Here is a 27,889-nt window from a genome sequence, read left to right on the forward strand (position 1 = left end):
GGTATGAAAAAGAATAGAACTGATGCAAAAAAAATAGGGCCTCTGAAGCTAGCTGCCCTAAATGGACTAACCTTGTCTCGAATGCCTTTGCCAGATGAGGGTAAAGAAGAGCCTACCAGAGCAACAAATGATGAACGGGTATGTTAAAGTTTTCTAGAGTGTTTGGTTTCTCTTAGCCAGGCAATCTTAAAAATGAACTGCATCGTCATTGTGTTTTGTGCTAATTACTAGAACATCTCACCCTCAAAATAATTCAGACATAGAAGGTGGCAGCAAATCGGTGAAAGAGACTTGTAATTATTGGTTAGTTGTTGGTAAAAGTGCCTAATGAGGCTAAGGATGAAAGTGTGTGTGTATGTGTGTTTTTTTTTTTTTTTAAATGTGTAAGATTCACTTGTCATCCAGCTTCTGGGTATTAGTTAAAATAGTATCCAGAGTTTTTTAAATTAGAAACTTTCCCTCCATTTCCCACTGAGTTGTTTCCCTGTCTAGAGTGTATGCTCTTCATGGTAGGGACCATGACTTTCTGTGTGACTTGCACTGTTGGTGCTTAACAAACAATAATAAAAATGTAACAACAAGTATCCTAGTTAGAATTCACTCCAGGGTTCAGGTCTTTGCAGGTCACATTGATATTTCTCCTCAGGAAAAACCCTGAAAAAAAAGATGGATCTTAAACAATGCCCTGAAGATCAACACATTTATACCATCTCAAGCCTGTGGGGGAAGCCGGCTCCAAAGTTGAGGGTCATCCAACTGAGAATGCCTTGATCCCAGCTTCTAGCTGTTTAAAGCTGGGATGTGCAGCATAAGCAAGAGCGCTCTGGCTAATCTAAGTGTCATGAGAGGATATGGGATGAAAATAGGCAGAACCCAAACTACATAGGGCTCTATAGAACAATATTATCACCCTGAATTATACCCAGGAGCATAGAGGAAGCCAGTGTAGTCCTTGGAGAAGTAGTGTAAAGTGCATCCTTCAGCCAACACTTACGTGCCTGATTCGGTGAATAACACAGCACGCTCAGCTTCATCTCCACTTTAACTCAATTCACTGAGAAGGTCACTGAGGACTTTGCAGGACTGAGCCCTCAATGAGAAACCACATTCTGCACCAACTACCAACTTCCAAATGGCTTCCAAATGGTAATCCAGTGTCAAGCACATAACAGGAATTCATTCTGGGGATCTCAAAGGTTTGGATAACTGAGTAAGGTCCACACACTGGAGAGAGGTGTTGTAATTTTCTGAACAAATGTAGCTGGAAAATGGCATTTTTAGCCAGAGGTGCACCATAGGAGTCTAGGAGATCCTGGGGACCTAAAATAACACCACATTGTCGATGAAGTTAGCAAACCGACACAGCCATTAATGGCTGAGCTTCAGTGAGCACACTTTATCCACACCCTAGTTTTTTCCAAGCACTTGGGGAAAACAGGGAATCTGCACTGATAAGATAGATGAAAAAGAGTCAGAGATGTGTGTCCTCTGCATCCACATCCCCACAGTGTCTTTCCCAGCAGCCCTGTATGCGGTGCATGTTAAATAGGAGGGTGACAAAATAGAACCTTGCAGACCTCTGTGCAGTAACCAATAGGGCAGAGGCGCCATTGCCCAGTACCACCCACAGGAATCTATTAGAGGAAAGAATTGACTGTGAAAGGTTTAAAAAACAGATATTGTTGCCGCTATTATAACACTGAGCACTGTTGTGTGTGATGCTGTACAAACAGGAAGTTTACCATTTAAATAGGGCACAGACAAAACAATTCGGACATATGTAATAGAAGAAAATCCAGTTTGAGGACTGCAAATATTTTTTAGAGGACCAAGAAGTTCGTTCAACATATACTTCTGAAGCTCAGATTCATGCTACTGTGTCCTTGCTAGTCAATTTCATAGTAGGAACTTGACCAAGAAGAAAGTCAGAAACTTCCCTGTGAGTGTGCAGATGTATGAATTGTTATGGAGATTTTACACCTTTCTCTGTACCATCTCGTAATGGCAACTGTTGGAGACAGGATACCAGACTAGATGGTCGATTTGTCTCATACTGTGTGGCTGTTCTTATGTTACTGTGAGAGTCTGATGCACGGGAGACACACATAGTTCTCTAGCTTAAATTTCTTTTTTTGGGGGTAAACAGATGCTGAAATTCTAAAAGTATCTTCTGATTAGAAAGTATTTTGGTTTTGAAAAAAAATAAATGTTTCAGCAGGTCTTGTTAAATAAAAATAAAACAATTAATGAAACATAAATGAAAAACAATACAGAAAATAATTAAAAATAAAACAGAATTATTATGGTAGGAGGAATTTGTGCTTATACCTCTTCTGCAGCAGGAGTTTGTAGGAAGGATTTTCTGCCATCTTCAACATTCATCATCTGCAGGCTGATAAAACAGAGTATTTGCAGAGTATGCAGAATTTATGCATTTAACAAAACACTTTGTTTTGAATCTGGAGAGCTTTTCTCTTCTACCTGAACAACAAAGCTGACCAGATAATAGAGTTGGAAGATACCTCTTTTAAATTAGCTCCTGCAACCTGCTACATCAAGCATGAAGGACTGTACACATCCCTGTCCAAACTTATCTATCCTTGCCTCAAATACCCGTAGAGACTCTGTCCTAACTACCTTGTTTGGCAAAATGTTCCCATGTCTGACTGGATTATCTGTATAGAAATAAAGGAATAATTTTTTAATGTTATTTACTATCTCCATCTCCTAGTGCCATATCCTTACATTCTTCTTCCATGTTCACTTAGACTAAACTAATTTACGCTAATGGGAGTTTTATATGAGTAAAGACCCCAATATTTGGCCACTCCTGAATTATTGTGGTTGTAAAAACAGTGATAGCTGGAGAGGGCTTTTAAAAATTAAGTGAGAGAAATTTGTGCTTTTTTTTTTTAATTAAATTCTTTTCACTGCAGTGTTAAGAGTAAAATTGAGTTGGGATGTGGCATTGTATGATCATCTTATTCTATCTTTTAGTGTAAAATTCTAGAACAACGGCTGGAACAGGGAATGGTGTTTACCGAGTATGAGCAGATTCAAAAGAAAAGGCTCTTGGATGGAGAATGCTCAATAGCCCGGCTCCCTGAAAATGCAGAGAGAAACAGGTTCCAGGATGTCCTTCCCTATGATGATGCCAGAGTGGAGCTGGTCCCAACCAAAGAAAACAACACTGGCTATATCAATGCATCCCATATTAAGGTAAGATTAACACTGATGAAGAACGTTTTGCAAGATGATTCTTCAGTCTCCTTGCAGCTAGTATCAAAAGCCTCTTTATTGTTCGGTTACAATAATTCTGAATAGCCTAACAGTGTTGCCAGGGTAGTTGACTTACTGGGTTAGCTGACTGAGCACACTGACCTCTGCACTTTGAAATGTCAGGGCACATGGGGCTATGAGGAGGGTCTTGGTGATGAAGACCTGAGTTGGTGGTGCTAGCTTCAGAGCAGCACGACACTGCTGGGAGAGACTTTTCTTTCTCTTAACTGTGCAGGGGATTGCAACTGTTGTTGTACTAAGAGAAGTGTTAGGACTGAAGTTGAAAAACTGATGACTGATAAATGAGTGTGGGTAAGTCAGTCCCTCTTTCCTTTTTCATGCTGGCCTAATATTCACTATTTTGAGGAAGAGAGATTTTCCTTAGGGCTTATCTACATGGAGATTTAGTGTGCAGCAAGCCAGGGTGTAAAACTACAGCACTGTAGCCTGCCACACGCTAAGCAACTGTGGGGACTCTGTTACCACGCACTAAAAGTTCTGTAATGCGCTTTGAGGTACTGCTGTTTGAAACGGCAGAACATCACAGCACACAATGGAACCTTTAGAGCTCAGTAACAGGGTCCACGCAGCCACTTAGTGAGTGACAGGCTAGAGGGCTGTACATTCAAACCCTGCCTAGCCACGCATTAAGTCTCAGTGTAGACAAGCCCTTAGGCCTTAAGAGAGACTCCATGGCCAGATATCTGATGCATCTGCCATATACTGTTCATCCAGTTGCTTTCTCTTTTTTCTTTGTCATACATTAATAGAAGGTAAATCAATGCCTTGGGGATGTAAAAAGCTGGGCAATAATCCTTAAAGCACACTGGGGTCCTTTGAGATCAAAGCTGGTATATGTGTGTCAGGTATTGCCCAATCTGACTCCATTCTCAGCAGAGACCGACACACACCCAACCTAAAGAACTGAAATTTAAGGGCCCTATTGTTCCCTCTCCTTCTGTGGATCTGGCCTGGGAGCACAGAAGGTGGGAATGCTAGCTTCATGCTGGGACTTTCCTGGCTGGTCGCAGGGAGCAGATGGAGCCAGGTGGGAAACTGCTCTTCACAGTATAACCCTTCCCCTCATCCCCACCTCCTCCCAGCCTCTTTCCTTAAAGATTATAAGGAACCTCTTGCAAGGTGAACTTCATAGAATTTCCAGGACCCTTTCCCCTTTTTCCAGTGGGTGTTTCCACAGGGAGATGGGTTATAGTCCTAAATGATTTGAGGCTTCTAAAGAGAGTTAAGGTCTCCTTCTTATCTATAGGCAGCTCTAAACAAGGTTATACTTTTTTTTTTAATGGCCTTTTGCTGGCTGGCATAGTATTGAACAGTTTTCATACTCTATAACAAGCTATAAGTCAGCATTTTGACTTTCCCGAATCAAAATTGGGAGGAAAAACATATTGACTAGTGTAGACTCATTTTAACACTGTAATATTGGCATTGAAATGGCTAGAAAACGTCTTTAAAGCCTAATTTGTCTGACTGCACGGAATTCACCCAATATGAAAGAATGTTGATGTAGCCTCAGTTGTCCAGTATGGTTGGTTTTAAAATATTGTGTATCTAGTTGTTTTTCTCCTCTAAATGTTCATTTAACTTTTTTAAAGGACTATATAAATTGATAACTACAACACGACAGGGTGCAAATACTAGGTGGAGTCAGATTTATATGGTTTACAAATGGCCTCATTTGGTTCCCAAATGTTACTTCCAACTCCAAACTTTAAAGTCACTCACTTTGCAAACAACTTTCTTGGTAACCAGTAATTTAACATTCTCCTTTTGCATTTTTACAGGTCTCTGTCAGTGGCATTGAGTGGGACTATATTGCTACACAGGGCCCTTTGCAGAATACATGTCAGGATTTCTGGCAGATGGTGTGGGAACAAGGGATTGCCATTATAGCAATGGTGACAGCAGAAGAGGTGGGTCCTTAGGCCAGGTCTGCCTTAGAAACGTTTGTCGATATAGTAATGTTAGTTAGGATCGTGATCCTGAGTGATATTTTTATTTTGACAAAAATATCCTTTTGCCAATATAGTTTTTCATTCAGGGAACTGGTAGAAGTTTTGCCCGTATAAACTGGTCTCCGCTTGGGAGATTTGCTGAGATAGTTCTACTGGCCAACCATTCTAGAGTAGACTCAGCCTTAGAATGGTTTCCTCATTTACTAAGTCTGAGTCAAAGTTTGTGGAGAAGCCCTTTAGCGGTACATTGTGGTGTAGAAACGTTGGGATTGTTACAGCAAGTTCAAGTGTGTGTGTGTGTGTGTGTGTGTGTGTTCGTTCGTTCATGCCTTATGTTTACAATGCTTTGCTTCCAAGGAGGGTGGGCGAGAAAAGAGCTTCAGGTACTGGCCCCGACTTGGCTCAAGGCACAACACTGTCACCTATGGGAGATTTAAGATTACTACACGATTCCGGACAGACTCTGGCTGCTATGCAACTACAGGCTTGAAGATCAAACACCTTCTCACAGGGCAGGAGAGAACAGTTTGGCATCTGCAGTACACTGACTGGCCAGAGCATGGGTGCCCAGAGGATCCCAAGGGATTTCTGTGTAAGTTGTGTTAATCCCCTCCATTAGCCACACCATCTACTATGGTGGTAGAGCATACTGATGTTAAAGGTTTCTTCACACCAGTGATGGATGTTGCATTGCTTCTTTGTTTTTTGTAGAAATGTGTGTCTTTCTGCCTCTAAGGTCATGTACATAATTATTAAAAACCATATAAATTAAAACATAATTACACTGCATGCTGTCACTTTAATCACTCTCCAGCAAAAGAGAGTTAGGCTATAAATCACCTCCCCAAGAGCCCCACCCTGGGAAACTCCCAAGTAAGTAAATAATCCTTCCTGTTGCTTTGATGGGCTGTTAAAAATGTTTCAGTAAATCAATGATCATTGTCAGGAATGTGACAGGAATGCTGCAGTTTGTTCTCTGATGTTAGTTACAATGGTAGTGATGTAATGTGTATTTACATGTCTTTTTCTTTCCCATTGGAACTGACAGCATACTTGGAGGAGATACAATCAGTGCGGCGCCATACAAACAGCACAGCAGATCCTAAAAGCTCTAACCCTCCTGTACTGGTGCACTGCAGCGCAGGTGTAGGAAGAACGGGAGTGGTCATATTGTCAGAGATCATGATTGCCTGTTTGGAACACAATGAGGTTATTTTCTTGCCTATGTTTTAAAATAAAAGCTTTGGTATATGTATGTGGAGACTGCTCAAGTAACCCAGATCATAAGTATTGTGCTGCCTGATCTGGTGTGGCCTGTGGAAAATCCTTACTGCTGAGGTTGGGAGGACCCTTACAAGCTCACCCCCTTTAGTAATATCATTAAAGCGTTTGCTAGTGCATCAGGTGTGCATTAAAATGTATTTTCCATTCAGGAACCTTGTCCTACAAGGTGCTGATCAATGCCTGTGTGGTGCAGGGCATCCTCACATTCCGTGGACTTCAGTGGGAGCTGAGGGTACCCAGCATCTTGGTAGTTTGGCTTTATGACCAATTTTTACAGATGCATTTTTCAGTTTAGTCCCTGCACTTCATTAGATTTGCTTGGTTGCTGAGTGTATCTGTATTTATAATATTAGTGTTGTGTAGAAGACAGTGTGACAGTTTAATAAAATATTTAGAGGAGACGTTAGCCCTGTCTGGCCATCACCCAAGGAGACCAGCTATAGACTATTGCACTTGTTGCTTTTTTCATTTTTGAATGTGCTCTGAAAGGTGATAAAGTGTATCTTAGTTTCAGTATCTATGCTGATGATACTTAGTATTTACACATGGCAGTGCTTTTCATCTTCAAAGCACTTGCCAAGCATTAAATTATTAAGCCTCATTATGAGGTAGGCAAATTAGTATTAAGCCCTTTCTACAGATAAGGAAAATGAGGCAGACAATTTAAGTGACTTGGCCAAGGCTGAGCTGAGATTTGAGCTCAGGAGTTATAGACTCTGTGCCCTGTGCTTAGATCATACATCTCTCCTGTCTTGAAAGAACAAACCACAGATTTATTAATCACCAGTCATTATACTAGTTAACTTCTTTCTTTTTCCAGATGCTGGACATCCCAAGAGTGCTGGACATGCTGAGGCATCAGAGGATGATGATGGTGCAGACTCTCTGTCAATACACTTTCGTCTATGGAGTTCTCATTCAGTTCCTTAAAAGTTCTAGGCTTATATGATGCCCATCACTTCCTGTGGGACTGAATCATCTCAAGAGTTTATAAAAGGAGAATTGCAATTGTCCAGGCATACTTGCCTTTCTGATGTTTTCCTGAATAGATAACTCATGCAGAGTTACCTTTTCGGCATGGTGTGGGGATGTTAAATGCAAGTGCAAGGTATCGACCTTTGCAAAGCAAGATATTGACTGGACTAACTTCTTTCTGTGTTCAGCTATGTTAGGAAGGTTCTAACATAACACAACTGTGTTCTTGTGAAGAACCTGCCCACCTTCTTGAGATTGTGTTACTCTGGGTAAATTAACAGTCAACTTTACCAAAAGTACACTGGGCAATTTTGGAAATAACCTATGTTTTTTTTTAAGTCTCTAAATTGCTTTTTTTTTAAAAAGAGCATTAGCTCTGAGCATGGAAAAAATATCTGTAGAGTTGCATAGCGAGGGGTATGACTGCCCCATCGGAATGCCAAGGTCTTAAGTAGTCTCACTCTACTTTCCATTTTGTATTTAAAACAATGCTAATATATTTTTAAAAATAGACTTGGTTTCTTCTGGTTCATTTAGCAGAACCAGCAGCTGCTAGAAACCTAAAAACATCAGGACAGTTATTTTTCTATTCAGCAAATTTAATTTTTTTAGTCTTCAAAGAGCTATACATTTATAAACAGCACAAGTTTTCAGAGAAGAGCAGAAACGAAGACACTCAAATTAACTTTTCAGGATTTGTACAAAAGTGAAAAGTACAAGAGGAAACTGTTGGTACCTGTAGAGTTCCAGGTAGTAGAATCGGCAAGAGAAAAGTCTTGTTACCTGCAGAGTACTGGGTAATAAAATAGTCAAGTAGAATGCATTTTCTAGGTGACAAATGGTAAGAGAGAGGCACAGTTACCTACAGAGTTGTAGGTAATAATCTGCAAGGGGAAGAGGTTATTGTCAGCGGTTTTAGGTAAAAGTAAATTAACAAGAAAAGGTCAGTTACCTACAGGGTTCTAGGTAACAAAATGGACAAGAGGAGGTATATATTCAGTATTATTCATATATTTAGAGGACAGTTTGATTTTACTGGTTGAAATCGAAGTGGATGCAAATGATGTTTTAAGCACTTTGTTTTTTTGCTCTCTTATTTATATAGCTAAGCATATAAACTGTAACCGTATATCATTTAATAGATTAAAGTACCATTACTAACCTAACTGTTAATTTAGGAAGAGCCTTTGGAAATGATGAAGTGAGAGATAACAGAACTTAAAAGTAGGACGTTACATAGTGGTGAATGGGGAATGAGTATGTGCAAATGATGGTGCAAGTGTGACGGATGTGATTTTTGGTTGCACATGGTTAGTGCAAAGACTTCAGTATTTTTACTCTCTCTAGCAAGAAAAGCTTAAAAACATCTTAATTTACAGTAGAATTCTTGAGCTTATTTTGTTAATCAGCAGAAAGGTTTTCATTAGCCTTGTATGGTATTGTTGAGTTAAGGGTGTTTATGATATACAGGAGACCATCTGAGAATGATAGCAACACTCAGAAATGATGATTGATGATGTTGGAGATGTGGGTATTTTAGTGACCACCTTTGCTCAAAAGATGGTAGCATGGTCACTGGATGGGGCATGAAACTGGAAGTCAAGAGACCTGAGGGTCTGTTCCCTGTTCTGCCACTAACTCGCTGTGACCTAAGTCAGATCACTTCACCTCTCTGTGCCTCAGTTTTTCTATTTGTAAAACGGGTAATAATGTTGCCCCACCTTTGTAAAGTGCTTTGAGATTTAGAGACAAACAGCTCGATTCAAGAGCACTCTTTGTTGTTTGTAGATGGATACTGGTCAATTGAATGCCTAAATCTTTGGAGGACCAGTCAGTGAACAAACAGACAAACATTTTGTACCCCCCCCCCCCCCCGAGATACCTGCTCCACAGAATGGAATGGGATTAGCATTTATTTGTCAGTCATTTTTATGATGGTCAGGATGGTTCTATTTACTTCTGATTATCTGTGAGGAAGCTTTAAGCCATAGTGTAAGAGACTAAAAGCTCCCTTCACAAGAAAAAATTATGTGCAATTTTTAATTAAAGGATAATAAAGGTTTGCTTCAGTTTCCTCTGTAATGATCTGCTCCCAAAATGATAGACAAGGTCCAAATGCCAGTGTTAAAATATCACTCCCCGCCACAAATTATATTACTATGGGGTAGATTGCAAGAGCCATGTAGTGTGTTTTGGTGCTCTTTCCAACTCGTATTGCCCTTGGTAAAATGAGTTTTATGTAGAGTTGCCGTTGCCATTCTAAGCATTGTTCTATTATGTTTCATAAAGTGAAGATCTGGTCTGTGCATCCACGCCCTTTCTGAAAACCAGCTTGCTCTTTTCTGAGAAGGCTATCGACTGCCTCTGATATATGCTGGACTATGATCTTGCACAATACTTTTGCTTGGTGTGAAACCATGCCAGTTATTACAGTCACTGAGAGTTCCTTTCTTTGGTATCTTCACTATAACCCCATTGGTCCACTCACCTGGCACTTTTTTTCCCTTTCCCAGACTAATGTAAATAGAGGGCCCAGGATAGATGCTGCTAACTCAGGATTTATCTTGAACAATTCTACATTCAAGTTATCCTTGCCAAGAGCTTTCCCTTTTTTAAGGATTTGATTGCTTGAATGATCTCTTCCTCAGTTGGAGTGTCTGTGTCGATATCATCTTCTGCCTCCTGGATGTTTTCTCTGTCTTTAGGTGGCTACGTGTTCAGCAATTCTTTGGAATGCTCTGTCTAGCGCATTTCTTGTTCATTTTCAGTTGCTAGTAGGTGGCCTTGTTTGTCCCTGATGAGTGTTTGTTGGTGTCTGACGTTTACCACTGATAAGCCACATCATTTTGTAGACTGTTCCTTGTTCATCACGAGCAGCTGCATCATAGAATCATAGAATATCAGAGTTGGAAGGGACCTCAGGAGGCCATCTAGTCCAACCCTGTCATAAACAGATAGTTAAGGGTTAAAGTCTCTTTTACCTGTAAAGGGTTAACAAGCTCAGTAACTTGATGAACACCTGACCAGAGGACCAATCAAGGGACAGGATAATTTCAAATCTCTGTGGAGGGAAGGCTTTGTCTGTGTCCTTTGTTTGAATTGCCGTGCTCTCTTTGGATCTAAGAGAGGCCAGACATGTCTCCAAGTTCTCCTGGAGTATTTCCTACTGTCCAGTATAGTGAGTATTAGAAAGGCGGATTAATCTTCTAATTAATTTCTGCGTTTGCAATTGTGTGGTTGCTGGAGAAATATCTTTATTTCTGTTTGCTGTTACTTTGATTCTTCTGAGGAAGGAGGAGTGGGGGAAAATCTCTCCAGGTTTATAAGTCAGACCCTGTGATATTTTTCCATCCTGGTATTACAGAGATAGTGTACTTTCTTTCTTTCTTTTTAATAAAATCTTTTCTTTTTAGAACTTGATTGATTTCTTCCCTTGTTTGGATTTTCAGGGGAAGGGGAGGGGGAAAAAGTGAATCCCTCTTTGTTTGATTCAAGGAGTTTGAATCAAGGTATCTCTCCCAAGGACAAGGGGAGGGGGAAGAAGGTGGGGGAAATGGATTATTTCCCTTTGTGTTGAGATTCAAGGTGTTTGGATCTGTGTTCCCCAGGGGAAGTTTTTGGGGGAACAGGGAGTGTGTCAGACACTTAAAACTTGACTGGTGGCAGCAAGAACCAGATCTAAACTAGGATTTCAGTTTAGAGGAGTCCATGCAGGTCCCCATCTTGTGAACGCTAAAGTTCAAAGGGGGAAAAAACCTATGACAAACCCTCTGCTCAAAGCAGGACCAATTCCCAACTAAATCATCCCAGCCAGGGCTTTGTCAAGCCTGACCTTAAAAAAAGCATCCTCTGCTTGTGTTGCCAGATTATCAATGTAATGCTGTTTGTCCACTCTCGCAAGGCGTTTGACTTCCCAGTGTGCCTTGCTATACTGCTCATGGTATTTGTTCTTTAGCTTCTGGGATTTTGTGTCTAAAACTTTTCTTAAGGGCTCATCTGGTTTCTATGGCGTTCCATATGCTGGGTGGAATCAATTCCTTCCTTCTCTTCTGCCTGTAGCCTAGACAGGCATCACTGCTCTGTTTATAAATTGCTGTTATTTTGCCCCACTTTTTTTTTCCCCATAGAATATTAGGGTTGGAAGGGATCTCAGGAGGTCATCTAGTCCAACTCCCTGCTCAAAGCAGGACTAATCCCAAGACAGATTTTTACCCCAGTTCCCTAAATGGCCCCCTCAAGGATTGAACTCACAACCCTGCGATTAGCAGGCTAATGGTTAAACCACTGAGCTATCTCATTCCCCTCCTCTTTATCAAGGTCTGCAAGTGCTTGAAACCTGTTCTTTAACTGGAAAACGAAGGCTTTCTGTATTTCAGGGGCCTTTAGCTTGTCAATGTCATAATGTCCCTGTCCCTTGTTTGGTGGACCCACACTTCTCAGTTTTAGCTTGATGGAGGCTGTCACAAGGTGGTGGTCGCTACCAACATCTGTACCCCTTCTCACTTTCACATCTATCAGTAATCGTTGCCATTGATCATGATATGGTCAATCTGGTTCTTATCTCTGCCATTTGGAGAACACCATGTTAGCTCGTGAATTTCACAATGTTGAAATAGAGTTCCGCCGATGACTAGGTCATTCATATTACAGAAACCAACAAGCCTCTCTCCATTTTCATTCATGGTGCCACACCCATGGCTTCCCATTGCTCCGTCATTGTTTGTGTTGTCCTTACCAACCTTGGCATTCAGGTCTCCCATGACGGTAGGTCATGGCGTGGTACTCTCTCTAACTCTGCCTATAATGTAAGGTAGAATTTGTCCTTTACTTCTTCATCACTGTCATTTGCCAGAGCATAGCACCGAATCAGGGTGATATTATGTTTCCCTTTCAGTCTGGCTCTCATAAGTCTGCTGCTGATGGATTTCCATTCAAGCAGGGAATGCTCCACTCCCTTCTTCAAAAGGAGAACACCACCCTCATGGTGTTGTCCATCATCCCATCCAGAATACAGCAAAGTTTCTCTCGAGGCTGTTGCTAATCTTCCTGATCCCATCCATCTGCTCTCGCTGACACCCCGGATGTGTAAGCTGTAGCGTCTCATCTCTGCTGTGACCTGAGCTAGCTTCCCTGTTTCGTACTTTGTCCGTATGTTCCAAAAAACAAGTCTGGTTTTTGTCTTGGTGTTGAGCACTTCAGTCTTCATGCTAGTGGCTTCCTTTCGGCTGTCACCACTGGCAGTCATACGGGTCATTGACTCCTGAAAGCCATTACACACAGTAATGGTCGATTTCTCCGTCACTTTTTTCTGTAACATATTTTGTTTTTTACGGGACAGGGTTGTTAGCTCTGTGCCTAACCCTCAACCTGGAGGACCAGGGTGTTTGTTTTGTCTGTCCCCTTTCCCACAGACCAATCCGGCATGGTTGAACCTACCAGGAGCAAAAAGCCCCCGCCGACACAGACTCTGGGGATCGTGAGAGCACACAAACTGTCCCGCCATGACAAAGCATGGACACCAGAGGACATTCTGCGGGCATATGGAATCCCTTTACGTATAATCAACATCATCAAAAGCTTTTATTTCAGCTTTACATGCAGTGTTGATCACAGTGAGCTCAGTTTTGAAGTCAAAACAGGAGTACTTCAGGGAGTGTGTCATGTCTGCAATCCTCTTCAACATTTCCATTAGCTGGGTAATGCAGTGTACAACAGAAGACATGCCAAGAGGCATTAAACGGACACCCATCCCTTGAAGACCTGGACATCACAGATGATCTCGCTCTCCTATCACATACCCAACACCATATACAAGAAAAAACAAATTGACTCAATGCATTCAGCCAGCAAATTGGACTGAAAATGAACTGCAATAAGACATAATAAGAAATAATATTGCCTCACCATCACCAGTACGGATAGAGGATTATGTTCTCACCGATGTGGAAATACTCACATATTTGGGCAGCACCATCAGCCAGGACGGTGGAACAAGCCAGGACATCTGGAACAAAATCAATAAAGCCAGGAACACCTTCAGGAGCTTAAATACAGTCTGGAAATCATCAACATACAAAACCAAAACCAAACTCGAGATTTATCAGAGCTGCGTCCTTTCAACATTACTTTATAGTGCAGAATGCTGAGGAATGAGAAAGTATGACATGTCCAAACAGTCTTCATTCTGTATAACTTGCCTCAGAAAAATCCTCCGTATATTTTGGCCCAGAACGATCTCAAACCAAGATCTACTGACACAGTGCAGCCAAGAGGATCTGAGCACCATCATTGCCAGGAGGCATTTGAGATGGATTGGTCATGTGTTTTGGATGGAAACTGATTCCATCACCAGAGCGGCAATAAGATGGACACTTGAAGGCAAGCGAAAACCAGGCCGTCGGAAAACAACATGGCAAAGAGCTGTGGAAGCCGAGCTGAAAAACTTGGAGCACAGCTGGGGAACCATTGAAAGACTTGCCAGAAACAGACAGGAGTGGAGGAGCTTTGTTGCTGCCCTAAACGCCAGAGGCATAATAGGAACATGATGATGATGATGATGATGAAAAATGAGTTTGAGCACAACAGAGAAAACCTTCTCTTCCTCTTAACTGTAGGACTAAGATAACATGCTTACCGTGTCTTTGCCCAACTAGAACCACACCTGGCAAGAATAATGCCTTGATCCCGAGGAAACTAATCACTGAAGATGAGGCACACTATAATTCACATCTGCTAACCTACAAACTACCTGCAACTTATATGTCAAATGGTTTATCAGTACCTCTCAGAATCTGGCTTCATGGGCCCACTTCTGCAGTTATTTCATGTATAGACTTTACTTCAGCATGAACATTCATATAAATCAGTGAGATTACTCATGTGAGTAAGAATTGCTGGATCCAGCTCTATGAAAGCATTCTAGCCAACCTGTTTCTCTCCAAAAGATTTATCAATCAGAATGAAATTCAACAGCTCTCTGTACCAAAATGAAACTTAAAATTGCTGTTGAACTAATTAAGAAACTGTGTTTAAGTTTAAATGTATACTCAGGCATTAGCATTCAAATGCTTTGAACCTTCAAAACCACACATTTGTCCATGCAAACTGCATGGATATCTGTACCATGTTTCTTCATAGAATATTGAGCATTACAAGGGAATTGTTGCTAAACCCAGCCCCAGCCAGGGGTGCAGATCCGTTTATTTGCCAAAGGCTTAAAATTCCACTCCAAGTGGGTCCAGGTTCACCAAATCCACTTTCCTACCTTACTGATGTTGAAATACTAGGGAGAAACTACAATACATATATAATTAAAGTTTAAGCTGTATTCTTTGTTACAGAAAGTCTGTTGAATAAAGATGATCTTGCAATAAGTAGCAGGGAAAAGATACTGCTCTTTTTCAGAGTTAGAATTTCAGAATTCTCAGGGACAATGAAGGGTGCTGCTACTGGAAATACATAGTCAAACTTCACTCTCTCTTTTGTAGGACTAAATGGAAACTACTTCTTTAGGATCAAACTCTGCAAAGTCTGAGGCTATGTCTACACTACAAAATTAAGTCGAGCTAACTTACATTGGCATACAGCCACTCTAGTAATTACATCACTTGTGCGTGTCTACGCTTTGCTCCTTTTGTCAGCGGTGCATATCCTCATCAAGAGCACTTGCATCGATTGTGCTGTCAGTGTGGGGCACTGTGGGACGGCTCCGGAAAGCCAGTAATGGTCAATGTAAGCAACGCAGTGTCTACACTGACACAGCATCAACCAAACTACATCGATCTTGACTCTCTGCTGCTCGTGGAGGTGGAGTATTAAGTCAGCATAGCGGACAGTTATGTCGGTGGGAGCCAAATTTAAGTGCAGACACTTCTGTAGTTAAAGATGCCTTGCATCGACCTAACTCTGTAGTTTAGACCAGGCCTGAGTTAAGAATCACTAAAAAAAAAATTGGAGGCTGTACCAATGGCTTCTGCGCACTCCCCTGATGTGAGAGTTTTGGCCAGTGGGTCTATGGGCCTGATCCAAAGCCCTTTGAAATTAATAGATGCCCAGTAACCCAGTAGGCTTTGGATCAGGCTGTAAATCACTCCTCTAATTCTGTGGCATGAGTCCCATGGAGCATTACTCCATGACATACACACAGTTCCTCTGTGTCGCTTCTCCGCATCCTGCACAGTAGAACTATGTGGTGGTAGCGCTGCATATAGGAATGTCCACCCCTGTGGATAGCTGGGCCAGATTTAGGCCATAGTGTCTACTGTGCATGTAATAACACAAGTGACCAGGTTAAAAATACAACTCTAGGGATCTATGGATATTTTTAAAAATACATTTAATTACAAGGAACTTAGCAAAGGAGAGCCCATGATTTTCTTTTGATAAAGGCAGCAGTAAATTGTAATCAGTATTTTCAAAGAGAAATGTAGAAGAGTGTTATAAATATCACATAGATGGACTAAACTGAAAGAACGTCATTTTGCTATTAGTGTATTTGTGTTTTTCTATCTCCTGCATGTGTATTGCTGGGTTAATACTTAGGGCATGCAGGGAATTCTGCCAAAGTAGCTTCTTAAATTAATAAGCAGGACTGAGTAGTGAAAGAAGAACTATTCGTATTTAACTTTTCATTACCAGAAGCCATACTCGGCTGCTGAAGAATCATTAAACAGCTGATCCAAAGCCCATTGAAGTCAATGGAGGTGAGAGGGAGGGTATCTTTCTAGTGACTTCTCTGGACCAGTCTCCAGGTGCTTGATCAATTACCTTCCAAAGAGGTATTTGTATTATGGTGCCTCTGTCTTAACACTGTGCAGCCAGGTTAATGAAGTCATGGGCATTTTGCAAGATTGGGCTGATTGTAAACTGTGAAGAAATAAGGTAAACACAAAGCAAATTTCACTCACTTGCCTTGTAAGTGGTTTCACATTTTTTCCCCCCAATGTGATGCTAATAAATTAAGGAAAGGATTAAATAATTTATTTCATTTATCAAAGAAGTGAAACTGCCATTCAAAGAGATTTATAGAAGTAGTGTGGAAAATATTATTCTTAGAAACTGAGGTTTTCTTAGAGCAGGTGAGGGGATGGGACGATGTCAATCCATAAAAATGACCAGTCCAACAATGAAATTTGCAAAGAATTGCAAATTAATTTGATTCACATCTACAAACTCTATCCTGCAACATGCTGAGCTCCCTCAGTTCTGTGAAATCAATGGTGGCAGTTGAAGCACTCAGCACTGATGCAGGATAAGGCCCACAGAGCTTAAATACTCACATCTCCTTTTAAATTTAAACACAGGTACCTAAAATAGGTCAAAACAGTGGATCAGGATTCTCCATCTGTAGACTCTTGAAAAATGAAAAGGATAAGCGGGTAAGAGAGTTTCTCCAAATCTGTCTCTTGTACTAACTCTGACATGTGGAATGGGGGGTGAGAGTGCAGGGAGTGGCTAGAGCAGGGGTCAGCAACCTATGGCATGCGGCTCACCAGGGTAAGCACCCTGGCGGGCTGGGCCAGTTTGTTTACCTGCCGTGTTCGCAGGTTCGGCGGATCGTGGCTCCCACTGGCTGTGGGTCGCCACTCCAGGCCAATGGGGGCTCTGGGAAGTGGCAGCCAGCACATCTCTCAGCCCGCACTGCTTCCCACCGCCACCATTGGCCTGAAGTGGCGAACCACAGCCAGTGGGACCCGCGATCCACTGAACCTGCAAACACAGCAGGTAAACAAACTGGCCCGGCCCACCAGGGTGCTTACCCTGGCGAACCGTGTGCCAGAGGTTGCCAACCCTTGGGCTAGAGGCAAATGGAGAAGGTTTTGGAACAATTTTTATCGACACTAGAGCAGCTAGAAAGGTTTGATTCATATAGGATGTTTTGTGAGACATAGTAGGATAAGTGACTGTAGTCAGATTCTGGTTTTGCGGGGTTTTTAAAAAAGTGCTTTTTGAAACGCTGAACATTTTAGTTCAGAGGCTGTGTTTATTAAAAAAAACCAAACTCTCTTTTGCAAGTTTATTCTGTGCAACCTATCAGCTCAGCTTCTGTTTACAGACTTAAGGTCTGCAAAACACTGGTCTCTGGTTTTACACTTGCAAACAGCAAGGGAAAATAAGTGTTTGCACTGGCAACTATTTGTGTGTGCACTTAAAGTCATTTAGATGTTCAGGTACATGCTTTCTGGGTGCAGTCAAGTATTTACAGTAGACATGACTGACCTACATTGTGCCAGGTTAAGGCTGGGCTTCAAATTAGGCCCTTAAGCTATAGCATTTAACCATGAACATAGAAGTCATATTTCAGTGCAGCACACGCAGTGATCTTAACGCTTCAAATAATCACACAAACTTCCACAGCGTTTTTTAGGTATGGCTGTACAGTCAAACCTTATTACTAAGATGCTGTTGGGATCAGCTAATTTGGTTCATTCTGTTTTGGTCATGTATATTGTTTTTTACTAATCAGCAGGGATTCTGTACTTAACAAAAAAAATTGAATTTTTTAGTTAATGTGCATTTTAAAACAAAAAGTTAGTAAGTGAGCTTTGACTGTATTTGTCACAGTTTTCCACAAGACACTGCATTGTGAAATGAAGGATGTGCCTCCACTGTGTTTTCTCTTCGGGTTTTCTTTCTTTGGCTATAAATGATGATGGGAGGCGGGTATTAAATTTGATGTACAAAGGAGCTAATGAAAACAGATGACAAAAGATACAGCACTGCAGCAGGCTAGACAATTGTTTTGTATAAATTTTGTCATATTATTTTATTTCAAATATTCAGCAGTCAGAATCGTACCAAATAATCATCTTTATGAAGCACTGTTTCAGAAGATGCCTAACCTTATAAAGGAAAATTAGATGACATTTTTCTGTTGGGAAATGCTAAAGTAAAACTTAGACTTGAAAGTACTATAATGAGAAACTTTCAGCACACCGGCTTTCTAGAATCATTGAATTTAGAGATGGAAAAAGATCTGTTAGATCATCCAGTCCATCTCCTTGCTAATGCTAGAAAATTCTCACAAAGAAGATAAACATAGTCCATGTACAGGGCCCTCGCCTGAACTATTTCTATACCCAAAATGACTGTCAAGTGTATTGCTAAGATTGGATGGGACTTCAGTGGGAGTTTTAGGGTCTTGATCCTGCAAAGTCCTGAACACTCATCAGGTTCTGACTAAGCATTCCTGCAAGTTGCTGAGATTGCTTAACTTTCACTAAAGTTAGTGGGAGTCAAGGTGTTTCAACAGCTTGTAGCAAAGGAATGCAGGATCTGGCCCCAGCTGCATCCTTTTCCTTCGAGCCAGTATGCAGGGATGTATACACTACTTTGTTTAAACAGTAGCACACGTGGATTTTCAAGTATTATTTTTCGAGTATCAAGCTAGTTAATATGTATGTTTTGCTGTATTGCCTAATACTGTAAAAATGTATAATCAGTACAGCTTTAATTCTTGTAAAATTGAAATTGGTTTGTAAAACAATGTACAAATTGTGTTTCATAGACAGAAAAGCTTGTATTACTGAATATGTAATATATGTGAAATGAATATATCAGTCTATTTTTGCCATGGAAATAAATATTTGAAGCAATTTTGGATTTTGTTTGAGTTGTACTGAAAAAAGCAGTCAGTGAACTTAATTATGATCAGTCTAAATACTTTCCTAACTCCTAGATGTGATGGCAGAGATGCATTCAATATAACAGATCCCCTTTCCTAAAGTTTGCAGAAGATACTGTAATGCACCTAAAGGAGATGAACAGGAGTACTTGTAGCACCTTAGAGACTAACATTTATTTGAGCTTATGCTCAAATAAATTTGTTAGTCTCCTGTTCTTTTTGCGGATACAGACTAACACGGCTGCTACTCTGAAACCTAAAGGAGATGGTATATCTCTTGTTATTGAAAATTAAAGATATTAATAATTATCCTCTTTGCAGCAAAAGCCTCATGATTTCTGCCCTGCCATTATCACCTCATAGTCCATTTTGCATTATGCAGTGAGAGTAATATTAAGAATGTTCAATTATGAATATCAGCAATTCCCTTCAATGAAAAATTAGGGAGGGATAACATTTGACCTCCCTAGAAAATTTTGTTTTCAGTAGCTCTGAAAGTAATGTTAATTAGAAACTGAGTGGTGGTGATAAACTGCCTTACAGATCTGTTTATGGAATATATAACCTTAATAACTTGATATAAAAAGATTGGGATAGAAGAGTCGAGGGTTAATTGTGTATGAAATCCCTTGCAGCCAATTTGATTAGCCATATCATCATGATTTGTAACTTAAGTAACAGAGTGAGTTGACAAACTCCAGGAAAATTCCATCTTTACCCATAGATTATGTGCTATAGCTTTGCAAAAACACAGTATCTGTATGGCCCTTATATATTTCACAGTCATGGTAGCACCTTGTTGTTGCTTCTGTTGGCTTAGCTCACGGATTGGCAACTTTGGCACACGGCCCATCAGGGAAATCCGCTGGCGGGCCAGGATGGTTTGTTTACCTGCAGCGTCCGCAGGTTCGGCAGATTGCAGCTCCCACTGGCCGCAGTTTGCCGTTCCAGGTCAATAGGGGCTGTGGGAAGTGGTGGCCAGTACAACTCTCGGCTCACGCTGCTTCCCGCGGCCCCTATTGGCCTGGCATGGCGAACCGCGGCCAGTGGGAGCTGCGATCGGCCGAACCTGCGGACGCTGCAGGTAAACAAACCATCCTGGCCCGCCAGCGGATTTCCCTGCATGCCAAAGGTTGCCAATCCCTGAGCTAAGCCAACATAAGCAACAACAAGGTGCTACCATGACTGAAATACTTAAGAACGGCCATACTGGGCCAGATCAATAGTCCATCTAGCCCAGTATCCTGTCTTCTGACAGTGACCAATGCCAGCTATAAAGTAGATATAAATGATACATTTTCCAGTTATGATAATATCTCACTATGCCACCCCCACTGCAACCATCTAACCAATGGGCAGCCTATGTCATTTAACACATTCATGAACCTGCTCACTGCTGAATAAGCAGTTTCACTACAAATGGTCGCCATAGAAACACGGAGGTTGGTTAAATGGGCGTTTCCCCACTAACCCAAAGACAGGAAGGCAAACAACTTCCGTGCTTTTGGGGGAATTGTTTGCTTCTCTCATATACGGTGTACAGGGCATTTTCCATAATTTAGTTGTTGGGCTGTAGCATCAGTTTGTCATGGGAATGTCATGGAAGCCTGATATGTGGACACTGAAGTAAAGTTAGCTTCCGGTCAGTGTACAATGCCAATTTTAATGTTTGTTTCTCTTCCTACAGTTCCCGTTCCAAAACACAGACCCTGTTTTAAGCTCTCACTACAATTATTTCTTCTAGTCAAGCTAGGGTGACATTTTCAAAATGCAAAATCAGGGCAGATGGAGGGTCCAGGGCTCCCCACAGTGACCTGGACTCCCTCGGCAGCTCTTACTACTGCCCAGCTCCGGCTTCTGGCCTGGCCAGGGGTGGAGCCTCAGGGGGAAGAAGAAGAGCAGGGGCCAGGGCCTTGTGGTGGGGGGGGCTAAGGCCCACCTCAGCCCACACCGCTGGGTAAAGGCAGGTGCTGCCCTTGAGCCTCGGGCAGGTGTGGAGCAACGCCACAGGGAATCTGGGCCAAATGCTGTCCCAGAGTCATTCAGCCCAGGACTGGGACTTGAACTCTGCATTTTGGGACTGTCCCACCCAATTCGGAACAGGTGGTCACTCTAAGTCTAATAAATGTGTTGAGTCAAACTCAAAAGGTAGCCCAGGCCTATTTCCACAAATGGGACTTGGGCCTAATGCCATGGCCTCAAGTTAGGCCTCCAGGCTCTCCATACAATGTGGGGGAGAGTCAGGTGCCTAAGAGAGGGGTCATCAGAAGCCAGCATGCTAAACAGGGTGCTGCCTAAGCTAGCCAGGAGTGAAATGCTCAGGAAAGAGATGGGGCTGAGATTCACAAAGGAACTTAGACACCTAACTCACATGGATCTAGGCCAGGGGTTGGCAACCTTTCAGAAGTGGTGGGCCAAGTCTTCATTTAGTCACTCTAATTTAAGGTTTCGCGTGCCGGTAATACATTTTAATGTTTTTAGAAGGTCTCTCTCTAAGTCTATAAACTATTGTTGTATGTAAAGTAAACAAGTTTTTTAAAATGTTTAAGAAGCTTCATTTAAAAATAAATTAAAATGCAGATCTTATCAGTTTAGTGCAGTGGTTCTTAACCTGGGGTGCACGCACCCCCTGGGGCAGGCCTGGTCCAAGCATATTTTGCACCCTAGGCGAAACTTCCACCTTGCGCCTCCCCGCACATCGGTTCATTGAGGGGCAAATCCCAACGAGCCTTTATAGACCCCAGAGGCTGCTCCCCAGACCAGCGCCAGCCCCCATGCGTCCCCCCGCACCTAGGGTTACCATATTTCAACAATCAAAAAAGAGGTGAGCCCTGCCCTAGCCCCGCCCTGATCCATACCCTCCCACTTCCCACCCCCACTGCCCCCATCAGACCTCCCAACCCCCCCTGCTCCTTGTCCCCTGACCCTAACTGCCCCCTGAACCCCACCCCCTACCTAACCATCCCTGCTTCTTGTCCCCTGACTGCCCCCTTCTGAGACCGCCCCACACTAACTACTCCCCTAGGACCCTACCCCCTACCTGTCCCCTGACTGCCCCAACCCTTATCCACACCCCCATCCCCAGACAGACCCCCGGAGACTCCCACGCCCCATCCAACCACTCCCTGACAGAACTCCCCAGAACTCCTGACCCATCCAACCCTCCCCTTGCTCCCTGACTGCCCCCCAGGACACCCTTACTATGCCCATGCCAGTCAGACGCTGACTCCATGTGGAGGCAAAACACGCTGCTGGGCTGCTGTGCACACAGCCCCTCCCCCGCAGAGTGCTGAGGCAGTGGGAGGGGGGGCGCTGCGGGAGGGGCAGCGGCGGCTCACTTCTGGGAGCCACAGAACCCGAGCATGGTGAGGAGGGAACCAGGGGGCGCACCTGCCGCCTGTCTGGGGTCCTGGCTGCCGGCCCCGCTCAGCATCCTGCTAGCCTGGGGTTCTGTTCATTCAGCGGGCTGAGCGGGGCCGGTGGCCGGGACCCCAGTAGGCAGTTGCGTGCCAGGCAAAATTGGCTCGCGTGCCACCTTTGGCACGCGTGCCGTAGGTTGCTGACCCCTGATCTAGGCCTTAGGCCTCTTGACTGACAGGCCACAGGGAGGTGCCTATCTCCACTCAGGATCTTTAGTCAGCAACCCTCACCTGGAGTTAGGGTTGATCTGGCTTAGGTACCTTTCTCACACCTAGGGACCCATCCCACCCCATTATAACCAATTGGTGGGGGCATGTGGGAGACCTGCTTTCAGATCCTTGCACTGCCTGATTTGGAGTAAGGACTTGAACCCAGCTTTCCCACATCCTAGCTGAGGGCCCTCACATGCAGCCTATTGTGTATTCTAGTTAGGGTGAGTGGCTCAAGCTCTCTTGTTGGAGCTGTTCCACTTTGTATACATAATTAAATATTCACTGAGACATAGGGAATGGCTCCCTGTGTCGGGTTTCATGAGCCCGAGGCATTAAAGGGTAAGTGGGGTCTCCAAGGATCACAATGGGCATTTTGACTTCCCCTATGCTGATCTTCTGGTCTGGGAGGAAAGTCCCAGCTTGCAGCTTCCTGAACAGGCCTGTGTTCTGAAAGATCCATGCGTCATGCACCTTTCTGGACCAGGCTGCATTAATGTCCATGAAACACCCACGATGATCCACAAGTGCCTGGAGAACCATAGATAAATACCCCTTCTGATTGATGTACTCAGAGGCTAGGTGCTCTAGTGCCAGAATTGGAATATGTGTCCCATCCATCGCCTCTCTGCAGTTAGGGAAACCCATTTGTGCAAAGCCAGCCACAATGTCATGCACATTGCCCAGAGTCGTGGTTCTTCTGAGCAGGATGCAATTAATGGCCCTGCAAACTTGCATCAACATGATTCCAGCCACCAACTTTCCCACTCTAAACTGGTTAGCGACTGGTTAACTGTCTGGAGTTGCCAGCTTCCAGATTGCAATAGCCACCCGCTTCTCCACCAGCAGGGCAGCTCTGTCTCGTGTCCTGGTGCTGCAGGGTAGGGGTGAGCTCAGAACACAGACCCATGAAAGTGGCTTTCCTCATCCAAAAGTTCTGCAGCCACTGCTCATCAACCCAGACTTGCATGACGATGTGATCCCACGACTCAGTGCCTGTTTCTCGAGCCCAAAAGCAGTGTTCCACTGTGGCGAGCATGTCTGTGAATGCTACAACCAATCTTGTGTTGTATGTGTTATGCGAACCAACATCATCGTTGGACTCATTGCTGTCAGTTTGTAGATTAATTTGTAACTCGACTGCAATTCGTGATGTGCTGGTGAGACCCATCAGCATATTCCTCACAAGTTCAGGATCCATTACTGCAGACCAAAAGGGAAGACAGAGCACGCAATATAAAAAAATGTTGAAAGATGGTGCCAAATGTGGACAGAAGCACAGGGATTGCTGGGATGCGAAGTGATGCATCACAGGGCATTGGGACAGGACCCAGAATGCACCGCACCACCCCTCTCCCTTCCCACAAGCCACAGTGCCAGAATGGGAAGAGGTGCTCTGTGGGATAGCTGCCCATAATGCACTGCTCCCAAGGCAGCTGCAAGTGCCACAAATGTGGCCACACCACTGTGCTTGCAGGTGACAGTGTGAACACACAGCAGCACTTTCCCTGCTGCGGTCTCCGAGGGCTGGTTTAACTTAAAGCACTCTACATCTGCAAATGTAGCCATGCCCTGAGTCTTTCCCCCTGTGAGTCCCTTTATAACCTGTTTTGTGACCATTGAGTATCCCACTTTGGGAATTTTCTTCTTGCTCCATTTCCACCCCTCCTAGCAGACAAGTTAGAGAGAACTGTTTCTCCTAGGGTGCAATTACTCGTTTGTTCTCCCCAGGTCAGGCCTATTCAGATGCTAATGGTCCTTAATTAATCTGTTGTTGTCTCTAGTATGGTAGGTTTTAAAGATTGATCAGGAATGATGGATACACGACGACAGAGAGGCACTCATGACACAGCAATTTTCATAGTAACAACTGCATAATATCATCCAGAATTCATACACCATGTGTAGGTTCCCCAAATGGTCACAGTAAGTGTGAATGTTGTTGCGAGCAGGGTGCTGTCGTGGAAAAGCTGGCTGAAGAGGTGAGTTTTGAATTTAGCTCTAAATAGAACATGATGATGATCCTAATTTCATGGGACAGTAATTTCCATAATCTCACTCCAGCTCTTATGAAGGTTCTGCGTCCTGCAATCATGAGTCACTTTCAGCTAGTTGACAGTGTAATTGTCCCAGTAGCATATAACCACCACAGAAGGCCACAGCTGTAGTGGTTAGGACCAATTTCACATGAGCTTTGAAATCTGGACAATGATCTTGAGCGGGACATTGTGTTCATAGGGGAACCAGTACAGAGAGCAGTATACTGGCATGTCAGTGGCTATTTATCTTGAGATTTCTTTCTCTCTCAATGCTGTGTAGTGGTGGAGAGAAGGAGAAACATTTGAGTCAACGTCCTTATTGGGAGCATTAGTAGGAGTTTTGCCTGAGTAAGGACTTCAGGCTAGACCTATAGCTTGTCAAGCACTTGGGGATGAAAGGGCACAACATAAATGTAGGAGAGTATATGTAGCAGAGCTAAGCAAACTTCTCCTGTCCCATTTCTGACTAATCACAACAGCTCCAAAACTGATCTGCATGACAAGACCTCAGACAGAGACCTAAATTTAAACCAAACATCTGTCATCCCAGACATACCAAACCAGTATTATTTACAGCTCTGCTTATTCTACGGATTTAAGGTATCTGCTCTAATGAACAAAACTACTAGGAAAGACTTGGAGGGCTTGCTCATCAGTATGTTAATCTAGGCTACTAAATTCAGATTATTATTTTATTAATAGCATTTCTAAAGTGACAGTCACATGCCTTTACATACATTTAAACATCAAATCCTTCCAAGAAAAGACCCAGACATGCTTCTCCTGTTCTGAGGCAAAGTAAGAATTTTCACTAGGGTTAAGGGCCTACAAAGAAAGTCTTCTGTGCGACACACACACACACACACACACACCCTTCCACTGAATACAATTGAAATTTAATCCTGTGTAGACAAATGCTTTAGCACAATACTCCAGTGAGTCAGTTGTCTGCAGAATCTAGTTTGTTTTAGTTAGATTTACTGTGGCTTTTTGGAGCTTCCAGATATCAGTTGCTAATTTCCTGTACTCTGGCAATAGAGAAATATGTACATCTGTTCCTTAGTGACTTCATCTCTGAGTCTCCAGAAATAGTGAATGTCTTGATCTTGCATAAAATCAGACCTCTCTTGAGGGCTGCAGGTCCCCATCATTCTAGATTGCTCAATAAGTCACTGAATTTTCAGATAACTCCTTTAGTTTTGAGAAGCACTGACTGATGGACCTATTGAGGCTGAGGGTTCAGGAATCTGGAGATTTTATGCAAATGATGCAGTGCCTCTATTTTCATATCTAATGACTATCCATCACCTCATTTCATAACACACTTCTTATTTTTAATAAAGTTGCTGGAATGTTCTGCTCCTCATAGTATCAACTGCTCTGCTACAGTGACAAGGACTAAACTCATAGAATATCAGGGTTGGAAGGGACCTCAGGAGGTCATCTACTCCAACCCCTGCTCAAAGCAGGACCAAGCCCCAGACAGATTTTTGCCCCAAATCCCTAAATGGCCCCCTCAAAGATTGAACTCACAACCCTGGGTTTAGCAGGCCAATGTTAAAGAGCATGACTAGATTTTTTTGGTGGTTTTATGCTTCCCTCTCAGTAGGACTTAAACACAAACTGAGGCTATTAAGCCTTTGGGTTTGTGATTTATTCACTGACAACCCAATGGGCTTTCTCCTATCCGGAGCTCCAGCAGCCACTATAGGAGGGGAAGAGTGGAGCCCATATACTACAGTAAAGGTGGAAGGGCGACTACGGTATCTAAGCCAAACCAAGCAAAATGCCACACGAACTCCATTTATAACGTTACATACATAGCTCACAGGGGCTCCAGCTGGCAGAGGGCTCCTGGTTCCTTCAGGGGGACAGTCTGTCTCTGGGTGGGTATTTCAGACTCACCTGCACAGTTTCCCAAGAGTTGAGATCACAGAGGCTGTATCCTGAGTATGCCGGTGCAGTTGCTGTTCCTCCTCCCCACAGTTGTTGATTCCATTGTGAACTCCCTGCTGTTGCACACAGAGCATGTGCAGGAGTCTATCCCATCATGCATCATGGTCTCTATGCTCTGACAGGAAGTGGGGGAGCTGAGATACAAACCCACACTGGCCTAGTCTCAGTAGTCTCTGCCTGGTTGCTCCAGCCATATGTAGCTTGACTTGTTTTTTTCACTCATGGCCCCTCAAGACACAGGCTGAAGTGTGTGAAGCATAGGCTAAGAACATGGCTTCAAACATGCATCCTGAGGGAATTTTTTCAAACATGTTAAGCTACCTTGATTGAGCTAACACATTTGAAAAACGCAACCTTTTTGCCTGTCAAAGCAAGGCCTCTGACTTAATCGAGCAGAGTGTCTTGGTTCCAGGAATTCACCCTCCAAAGTTAGAACAATCCTCTATCAACTGCAGGTACATAGTAAGTAACATGTTTTTTTCCCCTAATTACTCTCTCTAGGCTGCATAGTGCATGCTAGAACCAATACATGATCCAAATAGGCACATCAGTTCCCTGCATGATACAAAGGGGAGAGTGGATTGTACTTTGCAGGCAATCAAGATCAAAATTTAATTAGGAAAAATCAGCAAAGTGCAGTTGTGCATTAAAATTAAAACATGCATTGTTTGTAAATGAAGTGTTTGTCTTCTTCCCAATCGTAGCTTTTGATTCAGCATATAGAAGGGGCTGTTCCATATCAGAATCAAGCATATGGGTTATACAAATCCATACAGCAAGTATCAGGTGTACTGATTTGGTGCACTGTAGCATGTTAGGAAACAATTTGCATAAATAGAGAGTATGGTGAGTGCATGGGTTATCTAATATTTGTGTACTGCTGGAGTGTGGTCACTGTCTGAAACAAATTCATCCCTAGTGTCACTGAGTTAGGAGTTCTGCCAAGTGTATTTGTGCCATCAAGCTGGAAATTGAATGCTCCATATGAGTCAATTTGCATGAACAAGGTTATCCTACTTATCCCACAGCACACTGTTAGCACTTAAATAATGAAAAGTAAATAGTGAGGTTAATTTACATTTTGTGTTGCTAGTCTGCAGAGAAACTGGAGAAAATGTGCTAAATGGCATT

At 42.9% G+C, this 27,889-nt stretch overlaps 1 protein-coding gene and 2 long non-coding RNA genes across 4 annotated transcripts in view; 2 read left to right on the forward strand and 1 right to left on the reverse strand.

Moving 5' to 3' along the window:
• Nucleotides 1-10,486, forward strand: part of PTPN21 (protein tyrosine phosphatase non-receptor type 21) — a 59,969-nt gene extending 49,483 nt beyond the window's left edge. For both annotated transcript variants that reach the window (XM_045015093.1, XM_045015092.1), the window contains exons 14-19: nt 1-138; nt 2,998-3,219; nt 5,082-5,210; nt 5,610-5,844; nt 6,301-6,461; nt 7,357-10,486. In XM_045015093.1, coding sequence (XP_044871028.1) covers nt 1-138; nt 2,998-3,219; nt 5,082-5,210; nt 5,610-5,844; nt 6,301-6,461; nt 7,357-7,485 — 1,014 coding nt within the window. In that variant the 3' untranslated portion in view covers nt 7,486-10,486. The remainder of the gene's footprint in view (nt 139-2,997; nt 3,220-5,081; nt 5,211-5,609; nt 5,845-6,300; nt 6,462-7,356) is intronic.
• LOC123369471 lies at nt 10-26,827 on the reverse strand. Its single transcript, XR_006579056.1, has 4 exons — nt 26,708-26,827; nt 13,468-13,515; nt 2,329-2,392; nt 10-654 (listed from the first exon to the last, which is right to left on the reverse strand). It is a non-coding gene; the product is annotated as an uncharacterized LOC123369471 (long non-coding RNA).
• LOC123369472 lies at nt 11,728-19,105 on the forward strand. The gene is made up of 2 exons (XR_006579057.1): nt 11,728-16,975; nt 17,292-19,105. It is a non-coding gene; the product is annotated as an uncharacterized LOC123369472 (long non-coding RNA).
• Nucleotides 26,828-27,889: the final 1,062 nt, after the last annotated feature.

This window comes from Mauremys mutica, chromosome 4, assembly GCF_020497125.1.
Source record: "Mauremys mutica isolate MM-2020 ecotype Southern chromosome 4, ASM2049712v1, whole genome shotgun sequence".
Taxonomy (NCBI): Eukaryota; Metazoa; Chordata; order Testudines; family Geoemydidae; genus Mauremys; species Mauremys mutica.